Source organism: Clarias gariepinus, chromosome 2 (genome assembly GCF_024256425.1).
Source record: "Clarias gariepinus isolate MV-2021 ecotype Netherlands chromosome 2, CGAR_prim_01v2, whole genome shotgun sequence".
Taxonomy (NCBI): domain Eukaryota; kingdom Metazoa; phylum Chordata; class Actinopteri; order Siluriformes; family Clariidae; genus Clarias; species Clarias gariepinus.
Window position 1 is genome coordinate 38,932,402 of NC_071101.1, and position 20,399 is coordinate 38,952,800.

The 20,399-nt window shown below is 40.1% G+C and overlaps 2 protein-coding genes across 7 annotated transcripts in view; both read left to right on the forward strand.

The window, feature by feature from the left end:
- sash1a (SAM and SH3 domain containing 1a) overlaps positions 1-3,927 on the forward strand; it is a 279,865-nt gene extending 275,938 nt beyond the window's left edge. For all 6 annotated transcript variants that reach the window (XM_053491097.1, XM_053491096.1, XM_053491098.1 and 3 more), the window contains one exon: positions 1,016-3,927. In XM_053491097.1, coding sequence (XP_053347072.1) covers positions 1,016-1,273 — 258 coding nt within the window. In that variant the 3' untranslated portion in view covers positions 1,274-3,927. The remainder of the gene's footprint in view (positions 1-1,015) is intronic.
- A 4,519-nt stretch (positions 3,928-8,446) lies between these two features.
- usta (uronyl 2-sulfotransferase a) overlaps positions 8,447-20,399 on the forward strand; it is a 67,647-nt gene continuing 55,694 nt past the window's right edge. The window contains exon 1 of the mRNA XM_053479571.1: positions 8,447-9,046. Within this exon, the coding sequence (XP_053335546.1) occupies positions 8,794-9,046 (253 nt within the window). The 5' untranslated portion in view covers positions 8,447-8,793. The remainder of the gene's footprint in view (positions 9,047-20,399) is intronic.

Below are 20,399 nucleotides of genomic sequence, written 5' to 3' on the forward strand. Positions count from 1 at the left end.
AAAGCAGGTGCACTCAGAGGGTAAAAATGGTAGTAAGTCAGTTCGGCAGTGAGTTGTCAACAATCTTCTCTCTCATGCTGGACTCCTAGGAAAAGAAAATGTCAAATGTATACCCTTTGCAATCTAAAGTCTCGCACCCTGTTGGACATCAGGATTTTAGACTCTTCTTTCTCGTCTCGTATGCCTGACGCAAAATAAAATTTCAATATACTTCTTGTGGAGGCGACACAAGGCTTCGATGGATAATATGGCGTCATTGCAGAAAAACATAGATATCAATTGTGTCTTATTTAAGGGGCTGCATCCTACAAACAAAGCGGTATACATGGTCTTCATAGGATTGTGGCCTCCACTGACTGCATAGATGGAGCAGACTGAAATGAGACTGTCTGGTCTATAAGGAATTCCCTACTCGAATCACCAGTTGTTTATACTCTTACCATTACATCAAAATAATATGAAGTAGAAATTATTTATAAAGTCACAATTACTGCGTTTTTTTTTTAACAAAAACCTGTCTCTCAGGGAGTGGACTTCATGTAAAGCTTGGTTTTTCCTTTAAACTAGGTTTTTAACTTTTTCTATATACCGTGGTATCCTCTGTCGCAATTGAAGGAACTTTTGAAATGCGTCAGCCTTAGCCACAACGCTATGACTTGAAACTCGTCTTTTTAAGGATGCGGCCCGCGGGAATTGAGAGACACCCATTGTTTGGAGGCTTTTGACTTTGATTTAAGAAGAGGGCAACTAAACACACTTTGGATCTTTGGTCTCTTCCTCAGATTCACACTCATGGAACAATGACTGATATCTTTTTGTATACTTTTCTGGCTTCAATATTAATTGCACAAGAAAATACTTGTTGGTCAAAACATCTAATAAACATCACAAGTAGTTCTCAGGTCACATGGACATGTACAAAGCAAATATAAAGTTCTATTAGGTGCACTCACATTTCAGCACATGCATAGCGATATTAACTCTGGATGTTTCTCTTGTCTTCTGCTCTCCACAGATTCCCTCTGGAGGTTTGACAGACATGTGTCGGAAGTCCATGTCTCCTGTGCACTTCAGTTCCATTTCCGATTGGCTGGTGTCCATTGGCATGCCCATGTATTCCGACCTGTTACTGGCAGCCGGCTACGACACGCTGGGCCAGTTGTCTGCTCTCACTGAGGCGACAGTACGCAAGGCGGGGCTACAGGAGGACAGACACATCCGCAGATTGCTCAGCGAGGCCCGGCTCGTCACAGCCACCAGCGCATCTCAGTAGTCTTTTCAGGAAATTACTGCTTTATGAACAGCTGTCTCTTCCACCTGTAGTGATCCGCCAGGTGAATTTCCAGCAGCGAACCAAGTATGAGGAATGAGGAACGAAACTTCATGGGGTTCTCTGTAGCATTTCATAAATTTCCAAAAAAAAAAAAAAAAAAAAAATCAAATCTTCACCTACAGTACATCTTCCAAGCGTTTCTTCTCTTCCTTTTCTTTAGCTCTGTTGCTGATGTTTACACTAAGGACTTCTGTGGCTTCCATGAACTGTTAGTGGTGGACGTGTATTAACTATCCTGAACGAGAGCACATGATATTTGAGATTTTGTAAAGATTTATGCTAGCTCAAGACTGTTTTCTCTTGTTCTGATGAACGCTTGTTTGTAAGGAAGAAAAACATGTGCTTCTTCCAGCACAGCAAGGCCAAAGCGATGTCATTTCCTGCAGGTTAGAAAACAAATTCTTAGCTTATAGAAATGAATATTGAAGGCTTTCCTTCTTTGAACGGTCCACTTTGGAGACGCTCGAGCACAATGTTGCCATATCGGAGTATAAGCTCTGAGTTTATCTCGCGGATTGACGTGTGTTTCATTTTATTTGCAGGAGGGAACATATTTGTATAGTCCATAAGCCATTTCAGCTTACTCAGTGCCAAGTTGTAAAGCATTGTAAAGACTTCACGTAGTCAGTTAAAGAAAATATTGTATATTCAGATAGCATTTAATCTTCTAATACACCGTATCTAACATTCATTACTTGTCTGTTCTGGGATAAATCATTTATTACTGTATCAGTTGCGTATCTTTTTGAGATTTTTATGTTGCCTCTGCTATCACGGAAAAAACGATCTTGGGACGGGAATAATCATCTCCGCTCAATCAACAGTGATAACTTGCTTGTATTTAATGTATGAAATCACTTTTTTAGGCGTCTTAGAGCTTCGCTTCGAGAAAAACCTCCCCAGCACTGTGGCAGTGTATAAAAGCACAGACTGAAAATCAGATTTAGAAAGGGCTCACGGAAAAACAAAAAACAACTTCCTTCATCTTCCTTAACAGGTTTTTTTTTTTTTCTTAAATAAATGTCTTTCCAGTGAAGACTATCTGCCAAAACGGATGTATTTGTTGATGCTCTAGACTGTTGAACCTCTACACCGAGTCGACTTTGTTACTTTTTTCCAGTAACGCTCGAAACATCTGTTTGTATCTATAGAGGTTAGAGAGAGCGAGGGAAAAAGAAACAGAGATGGAAGCACGCTGACATGACTTTTAATCCAAACACACATCTGGCACTGGATGGAGAATGGACTTCTACGCATTAGTGAGCTGTTAAAACCTCGAGGAAGCTTGTCTAAATAAGGAACGAGACACGACGGGGTGCTGTTTTAGGAAAACGCTCAGTGATGCGGCCTGACACGATTCAGTTAAGAGTCGCTCCCTGAAATGTTCTTCTTTTCCATTAAGTATTTTAACTCCTCTTCTACTACAGCGATTTGCCAATGATAAAAAAAAAAAAAAATCAGTACAATCTTTTTAGCGGATTTAAAATTTGTATTTTTTTATTTTCTACACTTAACGTTTTAAAACCAACATCAAACGAGTTAGTATTACCGTTAGCTAAAGCACCTATAAAAATTTTAAACACTTCCTCACCAGCTTCTTGTGTTATTAAAGAAGCGCAGGAAATAAAATCTGTCTTTTGGCCCAGAAAACATACAGTCTACAGTTTAACTGTTACACAGCGCTGATACTGGAGACTCCTTCCAGAAAACTTCTTATCAATGACCGCACACGGTTTCTAAGCTGTTTAAGTGAACGAGCGCCCAACCTACAGAACGCGCTTCATCACCTAAACTCTGGCACATTCTTTTGAGAGATGGATATATATTTTTTTTGTATTTATTCAATTAGCACAATTTACAAATCTACATTAGGATTCTCACGACACCCAAATTCAACCTTAATGTCCTAAAAAGGAGCGGAAAATCCTAACGAACGCCTTTTTAACAATGCAATCATGGTATTAAGGTGAATTTTATATATATATATAAAAAAGTGTATATAAATATTTCATAAAAATGTTACTAATTACTGTTAAAATGCACTTTATATTCAAGTATATCAAGTTAAAGTGGGCTTTTTGTTTCAGGAAGAACAAATTAGTAAACGCTAATGTGTAAAGTCCACAATTCAGGTTTTATGTGGAGGATTGCAGTGGATCATGCTGGTTTATAACTGAAGTGTTTTTTTTTTTTCCCTGTCAACATTCATTAACTAGAGTAAGAACTGTAACAAGCTAATTACTTCAAATCTGTTTGATCTTTTTTTTTTCTCTCTAAAATGATTCTAATTACATATATGAAATTGTGGATGTGTTGCACATTCTGTATATGTAATTAATATTTAAATAACTTATTTTTTTGTTTTGTTTTTCATATCAAATTATTAGGTGTACTATATATAAATATAAAACAGCAATACTCTTTTGCATATTGCTTTAGCCAGTGTCCTGCTACAGTATCTATTGTAAAATATCTGTGTACAAATGATCTTTTTTCCCCCCTTTGACCTAGCTAATGATTGTCTATAAAGATTTTGCTTGTGTATTGAAAAACAAAAAAGTGTAATAAAAAGAATCTCCTGACTGGAATGATGATTACGTCTCTGCGTGTGTCTTTGTTGTATTCAGTTTTTGACACAGTGTCCTAGACAAGTGATGTTTATGTTTGATGAATACCATGTTTTTATTTCTTCAACTTTGCAGTTTGCTGAGATGCTAATATGCTAACCGTGATTTTAAAAAGTACCTAATTAATCCTATCATTGTTCCGTTATAGCATTCCTGTCAGATTTAACAGTATTTAGGTCTCTAATCTATTTTAAACCTTGTTACAGCTGATGTCTGTAACAAAAACAAACAAACAAACAAACAAACAAAAAGTACAGTGGGATGGGGAGTGTTTCTAGCTTTCCATTTTATATCTGTAGAAAAAGACAACAGTGGAAATAGGAACAACAGCCAATTAACACCAGGGATATCCTCACAGCAAGTTTAACAATAAAAATGTTCATACTTTACTCACACATTACTTCCCTTTTCCCTTTTCCATGGGGAGAACATGCAAACTAAGCCACCGTACCACCATATACATACATACAGTAGATATATGCGTGTATATATATATATATATATATATATATATATATACTTATATATTTATACATTATACATTAATTAAAAATTAATGACTAAATAACATTACAGGAGAATATATGAATGGCTGTAAAGAAAGAAATATAGTACAAGACAGACCAGTTTTTTAGATGAAAACAAAAAACCTAATGTACGCTCCTGGGATTTGCATAAAATAGAAAGTGTGTGACAAAGTTACCAAAGAGCTCATATTCTCCAGCAAGCTCAGTAAAACCTAACAGCTGTTTTCTTATAAAACTCCACAAATCTGTGTCTTAAACTCATGATTTTAAGCAATGTATTTTCACTTCAAATATTGACTGTTTATTTTATTACTCTTTATTGCTCTTTATAGAAGTTTCTTTTATGCATCTTCTGAAAGCATCTTTTGCGTATGTCATATTTTTGTATGTGCCCAAGACTTTTGCACAGTACTATAAGTAAAATAGTTGTTAGGTTTTACTGAGCAATTTGCCCCACCATGGCAAAAAGTCACATATTGTTATATATAATAAAAGCACTCTTGTCTAGAGGCTGCAGGTGATGGGCCAGAATTGTGAGCATAATAATACCATTTGTTTTTGCTATATCCAAAGTCCTCGGGGAAATATGTTTTTTGTAATATTGCATCAAAATACCAGTCTATACTTCAGAGATTGAACTTAACTTCAGTGCCTTATGGTGGGGCAAGTTGAACTGCTGGCTCATGACCTTTTCCATGCCATTTTTTAGTCTGGCACAAATGATGGGTGGATCCAAAATACAAGTGGGTTAACTTACCCACTGGCTCATCTTACTACAATCTCCTATACAGTATGTTTTTAATATCAGTGGGCATTCTGGTTTTTGATGACTACTGTATGTGGTTTCATGTTGTTGTTATTCAGAATAGAAAACCGACATTATTTAAATTCATTTACAGTATTTGGCTAATGCACTTAATATATTTAAAGGGAGATATACTTCGATATTTAATCTCCTTATACTGAACATCTGAGCAGTTGTGGGTTAAAGGACTTGATTTTCTGATCAGTAGTTCAGCGCCGTAACCACTAATCCACAATTCAAGCTAAAATTGTAAAAACCAAGAAGAACAGTATGTTTCTCTTTAAAACAAGCTTTTTTAGGCTTAATATGTTTTATGTTTTATTAACATACACATATTATTGTTTAAGTACTATACTATAACATAAATTTAAGCACTTTCCCTCTGGGATTAATAAAGTTATTTGAATCTTGAAAAGTATACTAAAACTAATAATAATAATAATTATTATAATAATAATTCAAAGCGTGCTGTCAAAGCTACATGAATAAAATTAAGTCACCATTGTGAAGTTGTGTCTGGACAAAAAAATTAATTAAATAAAATAAAACTTCTGATCACTCAATTCCTGTGCAACCTGACAGAGCTTAAGCAGTTATGAAGTGGACTAAAATTTACTAAATGTAGACTTGAATGTATGTACTGTACCTGTAAAATCTCTTATTTTACAGTACATTCTTTATTTTTATGAATTGACATTACTTTGTACAAATCTGTTTTGATGTTGACATGAGTCTTTTTTGTAAATTTGGTCAAAAAGCAAGGCGACAGGACAAATTATCCCGACTATAAGTCAATGTTGCAAAAACAATAAAACTTTTTAAGTACTTAATAGTTACCGTATAGTAATAGGTACCTACAGTGTAGTATAGGTACCGTACATAAACACCTGACCTTCAAACCGTTGCCACAAATTTTTAAGCCCACAATGCTTCAGCAGTGCCAGTGAAGACACTGTTGCCAACGATGGAGTCGAAGAACTTCGGAGTTCGGACCTCAACCCCACAGAACACCACTGAGATGAACTTAAACATGATTGAGCTCCAAGACGACTTGCTTGACATCAGTGCCTGATCTCACTACTGCTCTTCTATACTCCAAACATGGATTCAATGGTCAGGTGTCCACATATTTTTGGGTAAACAGTGCATTTCTGTACACGTTTAAAAGTTTAATAGTTGACTGATTTTTTTCGTTTTACTTGCTTATAATACAAATAAGATCAGAAAATATGAAGAATGTGATAAGAATTGATCGTTTAAAGCCGTGACATCAAGAGAAAGGTATTACATGGCTGAGAATCCCCTTTGGAAAACTGCCTTAAGGTCCAGAATGCATGTTTGCGTTTAGCCGTTTTATAAACACTCCTTCACAAAAAGGTTTTCTCAGCCATGTAATACTTTTATCCTGAGACCATGAGCTTAAACCATAGTTTCCAGTCAGCTGTGTCTATGAGTTAGTGTGGGTATAAACAAAATGAGAAATTTATAAAAGTAAAAACTTGCGGGTAGACCCAAGAAGACGTCAGAGTGTGAGGAAAGAAAACAGTCATATTCAATTCAATTTTGTTTGTATAGCGCTTTTAACAATTAACATTGTCGCAAAAAGCAGCTTTACACAATCAAAAGAATTATCTTTTTGTATGGGATGTGAACGTGTATGAATCAAATGATCATATGCCTTGCAAATAAAAACTGCACAAGAAAAACAAATGGGTTGAAACCAAAGTGTTTGTCTACTGAACAGTAGATTTACATAGAGACAAGTCAAATGCAAACCAGATCAACTCAATTACATAGCCAGCAAAGATCTCAATCTGGTTAAAATTTGAGTAAGGAGATTCAAAAAATTATCCATGACAAGCCTCTGGACTGCAAAGCTGATTTGTTAACTGCTATTCCAGCAAGTTGGAAACAGACTGATGGACAAGATTGTTTTTCATTAGTGAAGGCTATGAACAGAAGAACTCAGTTTAAGGAGTATCAACAACATATAAATTGTGAATAGTTTGAAAATGATTCCATATTTTTTTCTTTGAAATCGAGTGATTCTATGTTTTATTATGCTTAAAAGTCGTGTTATTATGGTCATGACTAATGCAAACTCAAGTCATGTTTGTGGGTGGAAAAACAGCGGTAGGTTTATTCACTGATCGATATCTATCTTTTTTCTAATGTACATAGCACAGATCAAATGCACACAAGATAAACAACTTGTTCCCTCAATATTATAACGTCTTCCTACAGGATAAATAACTTTTGCACAAAAGATAAGTTCCAACAAGAGTAATTTTTCACAACTTTCCTACAAGATAAACAATGTTTTCTCTAAATATAATAATTTCTACTTACAGGATAAATAACTTGTTATGACAAGATAAGCAACTTGTTTTTACAAGATAAGTAACTCTTAAACACAACAATTTGTTCTCTCAATATAATAACTTGTTCTCCCAAGTAACTTCTTTCCACAAGATACAAAACTTATTCTCAAAAGATAAATAACTTGTTCCCATGAGCTAACCATGTTCCCCCAATTTTATAACTTGTTAAAACTTTTCAAAGGATAAACAATTTGTTCTCTCAGTATAATAACTTTTTCTCATAAGATAAGTAACTTGGACTCAAAAAATAAATATCTTGAGGGTAAATATTTAGAAAGTTACTTGTCTTGTGAGAACAAGTTATAATATTGCGAGATCAAATTGTGTATCATGTGAAAAACCTTTTAGAAGATAAAGTCTAACAAAAAGTGAACAACTTTTCCCCGCACAAGATAAATAACTTATGCACACAAGATAACGTGTTGAGGAACTTGGTCCATCAATATAACGATTTTTTTTTCTCGCAAGATAAATAACTCATTCTCAAAAGATAAATAACATGTTCTAACAAAGTAAACAACTCCACCCCCCCTAAACAAGATAATAACTTGTTCCAACAGAACCAATTTATTCACAACTAGTTCCCGCCATATAATGACTTTTTTTCCCTCCACAAGATAAACAACTTGTGCACACAAGAGGAATTTGTTTCTCACGAGATAAACCACTTGTTCCATCAATATAATGATTTCTTTTTGCAAGATAAATAACTGACGCGCTTGTAAATAAATAAATAAATAAATAAATAAATAAATAAATGTTGGCACCCTCTCGGGGTGTCACAGTGGTGAAGTCCCTGTCCGCAGGGTGGCGCTGTGCCGCAGTCTGCTCGAGCACATCCTCCTCCTGAACTTTTTCCTCCTGGCTCAGTAACCTGACACCGGCTCTAACCCGGGGAACAGAGGATGGATCCCGACTTCAGTTCAGCGCTAAAGGAAACTAGTTGAGGCAGAGGAGCGAGGGAGAGAGAGGCAGTGTGTGTGAGAGTGTGAGTGTGTGTGGACAGGGTTTCAGGTGCTTCTCGGCTCCTGGGGTTTTTATATAAATGCGCTACACAAAGTTTGTCGCTGAAGCCGCGGATGGGTGACGACCACTCTCAACGCTTCCATGCAAGGAGACGATGAAGAATCACAACGGCAGCCCCAGACTACACCACCACCAGCACCACCACCACCATCCTCCTCCTCCTGCGAGCCACAGCAGAGAGCGGAACGGGAGGAAGGCAGAGGGGCTGTGCGCCGTGTGGCTGCGCTTCTCACTGCGGGATTATGGCTTCTGCATGGGCACTCTGCTGCTCTTCTGCCTCGCCTCGCTCTTCTACCAGCTGCACGGAGGACCTCCGAGGATCCTGCTCGACATGCGCCAGTATCTCGGTAAGACCTGGACGAGTTAAGTCGTTTCCTGTCCCTGCGCGTGAGCAGACTTCTTGCGCTTTTACAAGTCGCGGCACGTTGAGCGCTGGGAGCGAGGCTCCTCCGGGGCTTTTCATCCGGGGGTCTCTCGGTAACACACGGCTCAGTGTGTGTGTGCCTTCACCAACGCGCTCACACTCAGTCTCTGTTTGTTTATATTTAGAGTTTTTCTTCTTCTTCTTCTTGCGGTAACTTTTTTTTTTTTTTTGCTTTGATGTTTTCACAACTGTGGATTACTGTAACGTTCTCGCTCACGCGCTGGAGATTACGCACAGGTGAGGAGCGGACCGAACAGCTGCTGCAGGCTTTGCGCATGCGCACTAAGATGTAAAAACAATGCAATTCCTGCTTAAGGAAGAGATTTTTTGAATGGGGTGGTAAGGTTACTACAAATGACTTTCATCAGGGGGGCAGTCGAGGGTATGGAGTGTTTGGGGGGGTTAAATATTAATCCAGGTCTTTAGACAATGGTATACTTAGTGTATTGTCTAATTTTAGATGCCCATGGACTCACTCACTCTCCCTTACTCATCGTCTATTACAAACATTTGGCAGAAGGTTTTATCCAAAATGATTTACACTTTGATCTCAATATACATCTGAGCAGTTGAGGGTTAATGCCCTTGCTCAAGGCCCCAAGAGGGGCAACTTGGTGGTAGTGGGATTTGAACCTGGGACCTGACTATATATACAGTAGCTATAGCCTGGACAGTGTGCCAATCTATTGCAGGACACACACACACACACATGCTCACTCGCACTACGGGCAATTCGGGAACACCAATTAGCCTAATCTGCATATCTTTGGACTGTGGGAGGAAACCAGAGTACCTGAAGGAAACTCGCCAATCACGGAGAAAACATGCAAACTCCATATACACAATCCCGAGACGGGAATTAAACCAACGTGCAAGGCGACAGTGCTAACCATTATACCACTGTGCCGCCTGTCCCTATGGACATTAAGTTCAGCCTCTATTTGTCACATATACATTAATGTACAGTGAGTTTTTTTTTTTTTTTAGCATATCCCAGCCTCTTGTTAGTAGGCTGGAGTCAGAGCGCAGGGGCAGCAGCACCTTTGGAGTAGACAGGGTTAAGGTTTCTTGCTCAAGGTCCCAACCTCGTAGAGCTTGGGCTCGAACCACGGACTTTCCGATTAGTAACTCGGAGCATTTTCTCCTGATAATGTTTCAATACTGGCCCTTAAAGATTCCAGAAAACTGTAAGCATTGATAAATATTCCAACTAATGGTTGACTTTTGACCTTTTCCTAAGTCTGTGATTAAGGATTTGTTCTCTGCTGTTTACTCTCAGGCTTGTAGAGATGCCCGTAGTTAGCTAATCTTGCTTAATCATTTACAACCTTATGTTCATCTAAAATCTTTGCCTGTGCACAAGGATGAAATAAAACCACCCCTGATTTGTAGTGGACATTCCATTTATTCATTCTTCTAGGATATCACGTGTTTTCAGGCTTGACTATAGCCATGATTCACTGGCGACCTTTTACTTAACAGCAAACCATAGAGCTACAGATTTTCATGAGTTGTCGTTTGCCATTTTTTATTGTTCATCCTATTACAGCTGTAATGGACCTTATGTTGTCCTTTCAGCAACTCCTATCAGGGGTCACCAAAGGAGATCATCTGGTCCATATATTTAATTTGGAGAATGTCAAGATACTCCCACTGTACTAACAGAGCAGCAGAACTCGAGGCTGTAACAAATCGTAATGCCTGACTCTAAATGTTAGGCATATTGCAAATTTTCAACCCTGCTCATGGAGTACCAGGTGTCCCATATTTAGGTGTTTCCCTGACCCTAAAACACCTGATTTGATTATTAAGCTGATTCATAGCTCTTCCTGAGTTGTTGGTGTGTCAGAACAGAGGGTATTTCAGCATTAGGCTTGGGAACCTGTTGGCTAGATTATCACAGAGATGGCATGGAGTCTTGCTGTGATGTTTGGTTGGTTTGGAAATGGAAAAGATGGAATTTATCCCAGGGTTTATCACTGACTTGTGAGACAACATTGAAATTTACTGACAGCTATCCATACCAAAAGCAGATTGTTAATCCTGTTTACAATGTGCCAGAACAGCTTTGCTGCATGTTGGAATAAACTGTACGAGGCTGGACTTGTAGTAGAAGAACTAACCCCCAACTTCCAATAAATATTATCTCAATTAGGGGTTTGATGGTGGAGGTGGAGAATGTTGTCTAACATAAATCAAAAATCTTTCAAGCCAGTCAGTGAGTCCCCTTACTGTCAGGGGGGGTTGTGTTGGATGATACCAGTCCCGTCAGGATGTTATTGATCATTCAAAAGAACTTTGTTTTGATTTACGGTGATCCTAACCACATCAGCCCCTTACAGCATAACTGAGCCACACATGCCACACATGCACCGACCCACGTGCCGAGATTACTTTGAACGATGACTCATTTGAGCAGATCATATTTTTCCACTGTCGGTCATTTTGCATCATCTTTCCGTTCGCACCACTGGGCTCTCAAATGTCCGTTTATCTTTGTAATGAACGGTCTATGCACTGCAACCCTGCAGTCCAATCCCTCTCTGAGTAAATGTGGTCTTCTGGAGTCTTCCTACTGATTGACATTCTCGGTCAACTAAACAACAGCTGTTCTTCTTGCATCACGCTAATGCACGAGCATCTGAGTGGCTGAGCTTCTGCTTTTAACCACAATTGCTAACCATGTCTATTGGCATCTTTCCCACAGACCTAAATACAGATATCAGTGTAACCACTGCATGTATTGAGAAACAAAGGCCTGAGAAGTCTAGTTAGTGAAGTTCTTGACATCATGGCTCGATAGTGAACCTAAAGGTCGACTGGGCACATAAGATTGTTAGATCATTGCTCATCTTCAGTGTTTACCACACAAAGAGTATACTTGGATAGGCCTCAAAGCATGCTGACGGCTGCTCAAGTATTTTGCCCACCTACCCGGGAGAATGATGCCATCTGAGATGGATTAACTAGTAGAGGGCGGTTCCCTCTCGTGCTACTGCTCCTGTACCTGATACAGCGAGAGCGGTGTACTGAGAGGCAGGTCTTTTAAAAGACCAAGTAAGTTTAATCCGTAAAACTCAAGTGACACAGCGGCAACACACAAGGGGTCAATGACTAATTTAAAAAACATCTACTTATATGGAAGTCCTACGAGCGTATGTGGACGGGGGAGGCTATGGACTGTGCATTTTGGTTTTCTGATGTGTCATGTAGAACCAACGTTATCATTATTTATAAAGCTTGTAATTTTTACATGCTACCGGAATATGGTAATGACATCGCAAAAATGTAGAACTCACAAAATGGGAAATATCTTCTCCTTCTGCTTATTATTAATATTATTATTTTTTATTTTCATGGTAACGGAAACAACCGAAAACAACCCTAAAACCCCAAATTTCTTTAGCCACGTCAAAAAAATGTTAAATTGTATAGCTGGTTAAAATGTAAAAGAAATTCAGTTCAGCATATTGCCTAGGTTGTGCTAAAAATGTGTCACTATATTATGTATATATAGGGTCCCAAAAATTTGACATTAATTCTCTAGTCTAACAACATAGCCAATTCTCGCTCAAATGATTAAAAAAATTTAACGGGAAGAACTTCAAAACCTAAGTGTAATGTTTTACATTTAACTCTGCAACAGAAAGTTGAAGATGAGGAATTCGAAAAGCGCCTTGTTTTTTTTTTTTTCAGTGATGAGGCCACGCTTTATACGAATGGCTAAGTCGACAAGTATAATTTTCGCATTTGGGGGGAAGAAAATCCCCGTGCTACAGTTGAGCACATGAGGGACTCGCCGAAAGTGAACGTGTTGGAGCTGGACTACTGACTTAACGGGTCACAGTCGGTGCGCATATTGGAAATTAGTAAAGCTTTGTGAAATCAGTTGTAAAGTCTATATGCGTTTGAATATATTGTTGGAATTTTAATAAATACATTTTTAACATGAAGCCTATTTAATTTTGTTTGCCTAGGACATGTAGTTACTCAGTTATTCATATTTTAAATGATGTCAAATGTTTTGGAACACCCTGTATATATTCATGATTTTAAAAAAATGGCTTCAAATACTCTGGGGTTTAAGGTCTACAGTATGTGCTCTACATGTGTACATGTGAACAGTGCCATGTTTGTACACCTAAGATTGGGTAGAGGGGTTGGTAGGTCTCTAATGTGAAATTAATAAATCAAATCAAAGCCAATGTATACATATGTATGTATTATTTGTTGTATATACTGTACTGTAGTAGACCACTTTTGTGCTGGCGGGGGTAATGCCGACCCATTCCACTGGCTACCACCACAAGTATATATTTCAGACCAGTGGGAAACATGCTGAGGTAGGAATACACCATGGACCTGTTTCAGTATGTACTGGAGTTTAAATTGTTCATAATTTTACCTCCTTCCTCTTTCTGCCTAGTTCATATTTGTCAACAGCCTACAAGATATGTTCCATCTATGGGGATTTGTGAACATTCAGCCACAGAAGCCTCACTGAGGTCAGACACCGATGTTGGAGAAGGAGATCTGGGGTGCAATCAGTGTTCTGGTCCAAAGGATCTCCAATTGATTAGCGGGATTGAGGTCAGGGACATGTACAAGAACCTCGCGGTCTTTCACTACAGCCCCACTTCGTCTTTGTGAATCTTATTTGCATATACAGTATCACGCAGGAACATGTTGCGACCTCTTAGTTCCAGTGAAGTTCTTCCAATTTTGCAGCAACACAAATATAATTTTATATAGCACTTTTAGTCCAGATGAAACTGGCTCTCATGAAAACCTTCCCAGGAAAGAGAGACCAAAACTTACCTTATCAGTTCAGTGAGAGTTACCAGAAATCACTAATTAACAGCCGTTCTGAAGGTTTTACAGAGCACAAGTAGCAGATACACGCCGATATCTGTTGGAACTGTTCAAATGAGGTTATTGCATAATTTGGAGGCCTTCAGCTTTTCTTTCTTTTTTTTTTTTAAATGTAGAAAGAAATAAAAATCAGGGAAGACCATGGAATAAGAAGGCATGTTCAAACTGGTTTCACTGGTAGTGTACAAATAATACACAAAGATAGCATCAGAAACGTGTGTCTCGGTCTGCGTCTGTAGTGTACGAGAGGGAGAAAGTGAGAGAGAGGTTGTGCAGAAATCCAGATCAGATCACATGTCTTATATGATGTGATAAACATCTGGAGGAGGAAGCTACTTCTCCACCTGTAATCCCTCAGGTCATCTTGGTTTTCAGTGATCTGGCCCACACACACACACACACACACACACACACACACACATATAGACAGACTTTAACTCATAAGTGTAACCTCTTTATCTTTATCTCCTGAGATCTCAAGCTTTTTTACCATATCCTCCCCTGGCTTATCTCCATGTGTAAGCACGGCCTCGGTAGTGGAAGTAGTGTCCACTCCACAAATATTGGCACCCCTTGCTGATGTGAGCTTCGTTCTACTTAAAAGACTTGTCTGTGCAGTGTGTTAATTTGTTTATGGCACACGTTTTTAGAAATTGTTCTTACCCGTATTTGAGGTTTCACTTTTTTTTTTAGTCAGCTGTAAGACTGTGTGTGTGTGTGTGTGTGTGTGTGGTGTGTGTGTGTGTGTGTGTGTGTGTGTGTGGGCGGGTCCCATGCTATTCAAGACTTTTGTGAATTCCTATTCTCTAATTTTGTAGCCTGCAGAATTTATTAAGCGTGTATAAAAATCTCCAACTAAACCAAGTTTTCTCTCTCTCTGTCTCTGTCTCTGTCTCTCTATCTCTATGTCTCTGTCTCACTCTCTCAGTAAGCAGACAGGATGCAGTGGTGTCTATGGAATGTTTTGATTTGAAAAAATGAGACATAAATCCCAAATCAGGATGTGTGTGTGTGTGTGTGTGTGTGTGTGTGTGCTTGCATTCTCATGTAGAGTTCTGAATGTAGACCCAGGCTCCATGATGTAGACAGAATACAGAAGAATGTCCGTAAGTGAGAGCAGCTGCCAGCGCCCCCCTTCTCCCGCCCCCACCCCCCCGAGGTAGAGCCGCGTGTAACTCCACCATGGAGTGTTACCCTAAAGCCTGACCATATGTTCCTGAGGAGCGCTTCAGAAGCCAGTGTTTCGCTCACGAGATTGCGCCGTCTTACATAACACACTTCTGCTAACAGGAGTGTAGCGATGTCATGGCGAGGTAACAGCCGGCTGCATCACACCGCCTCGTCACTGACCGTCTTTCTTTTCGTCTCATCATGTTTTATCTCCAAGATCAAATACAGTCTTTCACATATCTTTTTTTTTGTATTCTCTCAGTGTATAACTGAAACGCCTCCCGGGACATCGTGTTATAACTCGTATGGTCCGTGACAGTTCTGGCAGAGACACGCATGCACGCACATACAAACAAACACACACACAGGCAGCTTCGCTTCTCTTATTTTCTTTCAGTATGGGTCAAAGCCACAAAGACAAAACATCATGGTTTATAACCACACACACACACACACACACACAAACAACTCATATAATCACACACAGCCAAGCACAGTCATGTAGTGCAAGCCTCTCACTGGACTCTCACGAGTCTCCCGCTAGTTTCCCGCTACTCACAATACTCTCAATATTCTCTCACTAGTCTCTCATTAGACTTTCATTAGACTCTCACTATGCTCACACTATTCTTTCTCTAGGCTCTTATTGGACTCTTTAGGCTCACACTGTTCTCACATCATCATTTCACTGGCCACTCGCTGGACTCTCACTAGGCTCTCTCTATTTTCTTACTCTACTCTTGCCGGACTCTCACCAGGCTCTCGCTGTACTCTCACCAGACTCTCGCTGGTCTCTCACTAGACTCTTACCAGGCTCTTGCTGTACTCTCGCTGTACTCTCGCTGTACTCTCGCTGGTCCCTCACTAGACTCTCCCCAGGCTCTCGCTGTACTCTCGCTGTACTCTCGCTGGTCCCTCACTAGACTCTCACCAGGCTCTCGCTGTACTCTCGCCGGACTCTCACCAGGCTCTCGCTGTACTCTCGCTGGTCTCTCACTAGACTCTCACCAGACTCTCGCTGCACTCTCGCTGTACTCTCGCTGGTCTCTCACTAGACTCTCACCAGACTCTCGCTGTACTCTCGCTGGTCTCTCACTAGACTCTCACCAGGCTCTCGCTGTACTCTCGCTGTACTCTCGCCAGACTCTCGCTGGTCTCTCACCAGGCTCTCGCTGTACTCTCGCCAGACTCTCGCTGGTCTCTCACTAGACTCTCACCAGGCTCTCGCTGTACTCTCGCCGGACTCTCACCAGGCTCTCGCTGTACTCTCGCTGTACTCTTGCTGGTCTCTCACTAGACTCTCACCAGGCTCTCGCTGTACTCTCGCTGTACTCTCGCTGGTCCCTCACTAGACTCTCACCAGGCTCTCGCTGTACTCTCGCTGGTCCCTCACTAGACTCTCACCAGGCTCTCGCTGTACTCTCGCCGGACTCTCACCAGGCTCTCGCTGTACTCTCGCTGTACTCTCGCTGGTCTCTCACTAGACTCTCACCAGACTCTCGCTGCACTCTCGCTGTACTCTCGCTGGTCTCTCACTAGACTCTCACCAGACTCTCGCTGTACTCTCGCTGGTCCCTCACTAGACTCCCACCAGGCTCTCTCTCGCTGTACTCTCGCTGTACTCTCGCCAGACTCTCGCCAGACTCTAGCTGGTCTCTCACTAGACTCTCACCAGGCTCTCGCTGTACTCTCGCTGTACTCTCGCTGGTCCCTCACTAGACTCTCACCAGGCTCTCGCTGTACTCTCGCCGGACTCTCACCAGGCTCTCGCTGTACTCTCGCTGTACTCTCGCTGGTCTCTCACTAGACTCTCGCCAGATTCTCGCTGGTCTCTCACTAGACTCTCACCAGGCTCTCGCTGTACTCTTGCTGTACTCTCGCTAGGCTGATTCTCTTATTAAAAGCTTGGTAAGAACGTTACTGAGAAACCCATAAGACCTTAGCTTGCAGGTGGGAGGCTGGATTTCAGTTCAGCAGGAAATTCATGTGCAGAGAACTTATTTTCTCGACATCCGTCATAAACAGTGGTTGTTGCTGGCAGAAGCTCGGTTGCCAGATTGTTGATTTCTTTATGAGGCTCGGTGCTGAATAGAGTCTTATTGCTGCAGGATTTTTATAGGACATTGAGCGACTTCTGAGCAGACCGTGATGGGCCGTTAAACATTTCTGTCCCATCTCATGACCGCACTGGCGTGTTGAATAGGCCCACACATGAAACTGGAAATTGGCTGGAATTACCCGAATAGGGTTGAGCAGCAGGTAAACATTTCCCCCTGAAGCGGCATTTTATTGTTACTATATTATACTGTGCGTGTATACTAATGAGAGATAACCAAATTAATTTAATTCATAATCAGAAAACGGCATCATACTTATATGGTGTTGTTACATTGTATCACATGTAACATTGTCCCTTTTTTTGATTTATCTATATTTTTTTTCTTCAGGTTAAGATGCATGCTTTCTTTCTTATGTTTTTACTTTTTTATTGGAACTAGTCAGTATTTAAATAGTTTTCCCGTGCCGCCCCACAAACACTGGGTTATTTCTCTGTTCTGTATAAAGCTTTATTCACTGGCTTTTTTTGGCCAGTGTCTTGATCTTGACCATTCTTCTGTGTGAGTTGTGACCATGCTGAGTGTGTTTTCAGTTTGGGAAATGTTGCGCCCATGCTTCCTAAACTATACACACTGTGTCTGAGCCCGAAAGCTGAAAATGACTAAATTGCTTCAGGGGCTACACCCGGTGAATAATAAAATTCCAACATTATTAGTGGATTAATGCTAAAGGAAAACGAGGAAATTAATCACCTGGAATAACAAGAGCGGTTTTCCAGTTCCCTTCATACACTGTGCATTTATGTAAAAATATTTCCCAGGCTAAGAATCTGCCAAGGCCAAGCCCTGGCTGCAGTACTACTACCAATGGTAGTAGTAGGAGTGCTAGAGCTATAGAAATAGATTGCTGTTGCTATGCACGGTTAGCTTTTCTTCTGAATAGTTGACATGTCTGCTGCACATTTTTGGCAAAGATGTGTTGGTAAAGTTTTCATTCGGGTGATGGAATTACGTGGTATTTCACATCTGCTGTGCCTCTGACACGAGGATGGACTTTTCACAGACTGTTAACACCGCGTTCGAGTCTACAACCCTTTCGACACGCTCTTAGTCACGGCTTCGGAGCAGGACTCGAGATCAGAAAGATTCAATCACTTATCTTGTACATAAACGGCGCAAAAGAAATGCATATCAGAGAAATGAAGCGAAAATGGAAAGCGGAAAGGGTCGCAGTTTCACGGGTGGTACCGCAAGCTTAGCCAGCGGCATGCCGAGCCAGCGTTACTGGCGGACCGCCTCGCTCCAGCTTCACCACAACATACACTGACTTCTGATGAATCATGAAATGATATTTGCTTATTCTGTCTCTTTGAAATGATGAAGCATGTAACAGAGAAGTCTCCTGCATAATCACTTTAACCACATCCAGGGACCATGGAGGCCAACGGTGATTACCATTGTATTTATCCCTATTTGACCACAGTGTTAGTTGGTCAACGTTCACGTGCTCATTTACACACTACATGCAATGTGCCCACTCTATTTAGCCTAATCTGCATTTTTTTTGGACTGTGGGAGGAACCCGGAGAACCCAGAGGAAACCCACCAAGCACAGGGAAGAACATGCGGACTCCATGCACACATTCCGAGGTGGGAATCGAACCCAGACCATGGAGGTCCAAGGCGACGGTGCCAACTGCTACGCCACCATGCCGCCCCGATAATCAATATATAAGCTTTCTATTCATTTATTAAGGCTTTGGCTGTGGTGTTGGTAGAACACCAGGCAGTTTCAGGTTTCACCACAGCACACCACTGTGTATGATTCCTATTTTCCAGCTTTTAATTCTTGGACCTGATTGGTTAGAATTGGTGTGTGTTATTTTTATAGAACAAAAGTAGACCTTTTGCATGTGACGTCACAACATCTGTCTACCATGGTCCCGAACACATCTGGACACATTCAGAACTAGTCACGGAAGCACTTTCAGCAAGAAAGCACATCTGATAATGTTGTCATCATTATGATTGCTTTGAAAATGCTTCTGAGCCTCCCGTGTTGCTTTGTTCAAGGCTAACACGAGCTACAACGTTAACTATCTCCTAAGACAAGGCTGAATCCTAAATCCCTCTCTATGCCCTGAACAAGGGCACTAATGGGGTGCTTAATAACAGATTATACATCACACATTAGCTTTTAATTTTACACTTTTAGGATTTTGAGATTCAACCCCTAAACTGTTAGTTATTAATTATAAAGTTTGAAATGTCACACATATTTTTACACCGTCCGAGGTAATCATTTAAGTACAGATCAAACATTTGCAAATTGATATCCTTATTACCTTCTTCATCCATTCTCGCACGCCTGTTTCTCATTTGAATAAGTTATGAAGTTCACAACATAATGAGTATTAAAATAATCAGCAGAACAAAAGCTATCAGTTGCTAGGTCACGCTTTTATCTGCGTGACAAAGCATATAAATATATAATATATGTATGTATGTGCTTGTGTGTGTATACATATGTGTACAGTATATACTGTAAAAACTTCAGCATGCAAATTTAACCCGTTCCAGAGTCCTTGAACCGAAATTTCGTATTTCAAAACGCATTTTCCCATATGAAATAATGTAAATGAAGATAATCCGTTTCAGCCACCCATAAATATTACCAATAAAATATTACCCATTTTTAACACCATAATAATATTTTTGCATCTAAAAACAGTTAAAACATTTTGAAAAGATTTCTTTAGGTTCCTCTTGCGACGGTTGCTTTAAAAACGAATTAGCTCGGTTTTCTTCTTGTTGCACTCCTTGAAAAAAGTAAACTCGCTTCATATGAAGTTCATTTTTCTTGCAGAATTTAAATTCTAAAGGCGAAAATTCACTAGGCGGAGTGTTTGTATGTCGAGGTAATACTGTAAACAGTATATATTCGTCTCCAAAATACAACTTGAATGTAATCATCATCCAACATGCCATAGTGGCTTAATGAAAGTGTCTCGGATGTCCACTGTGGTAATTGACGTCATGGTAGTCCCGTGTCTGCAAAAGGTCTATAATACCACGAATTATGGTTTCTATTGTAATGGCTTACAGGATTAACAAAATAACATTTTAAATTCTTGATATGTGCAAAATGAGGTGCTGCATATTTTAATTTATTAATTA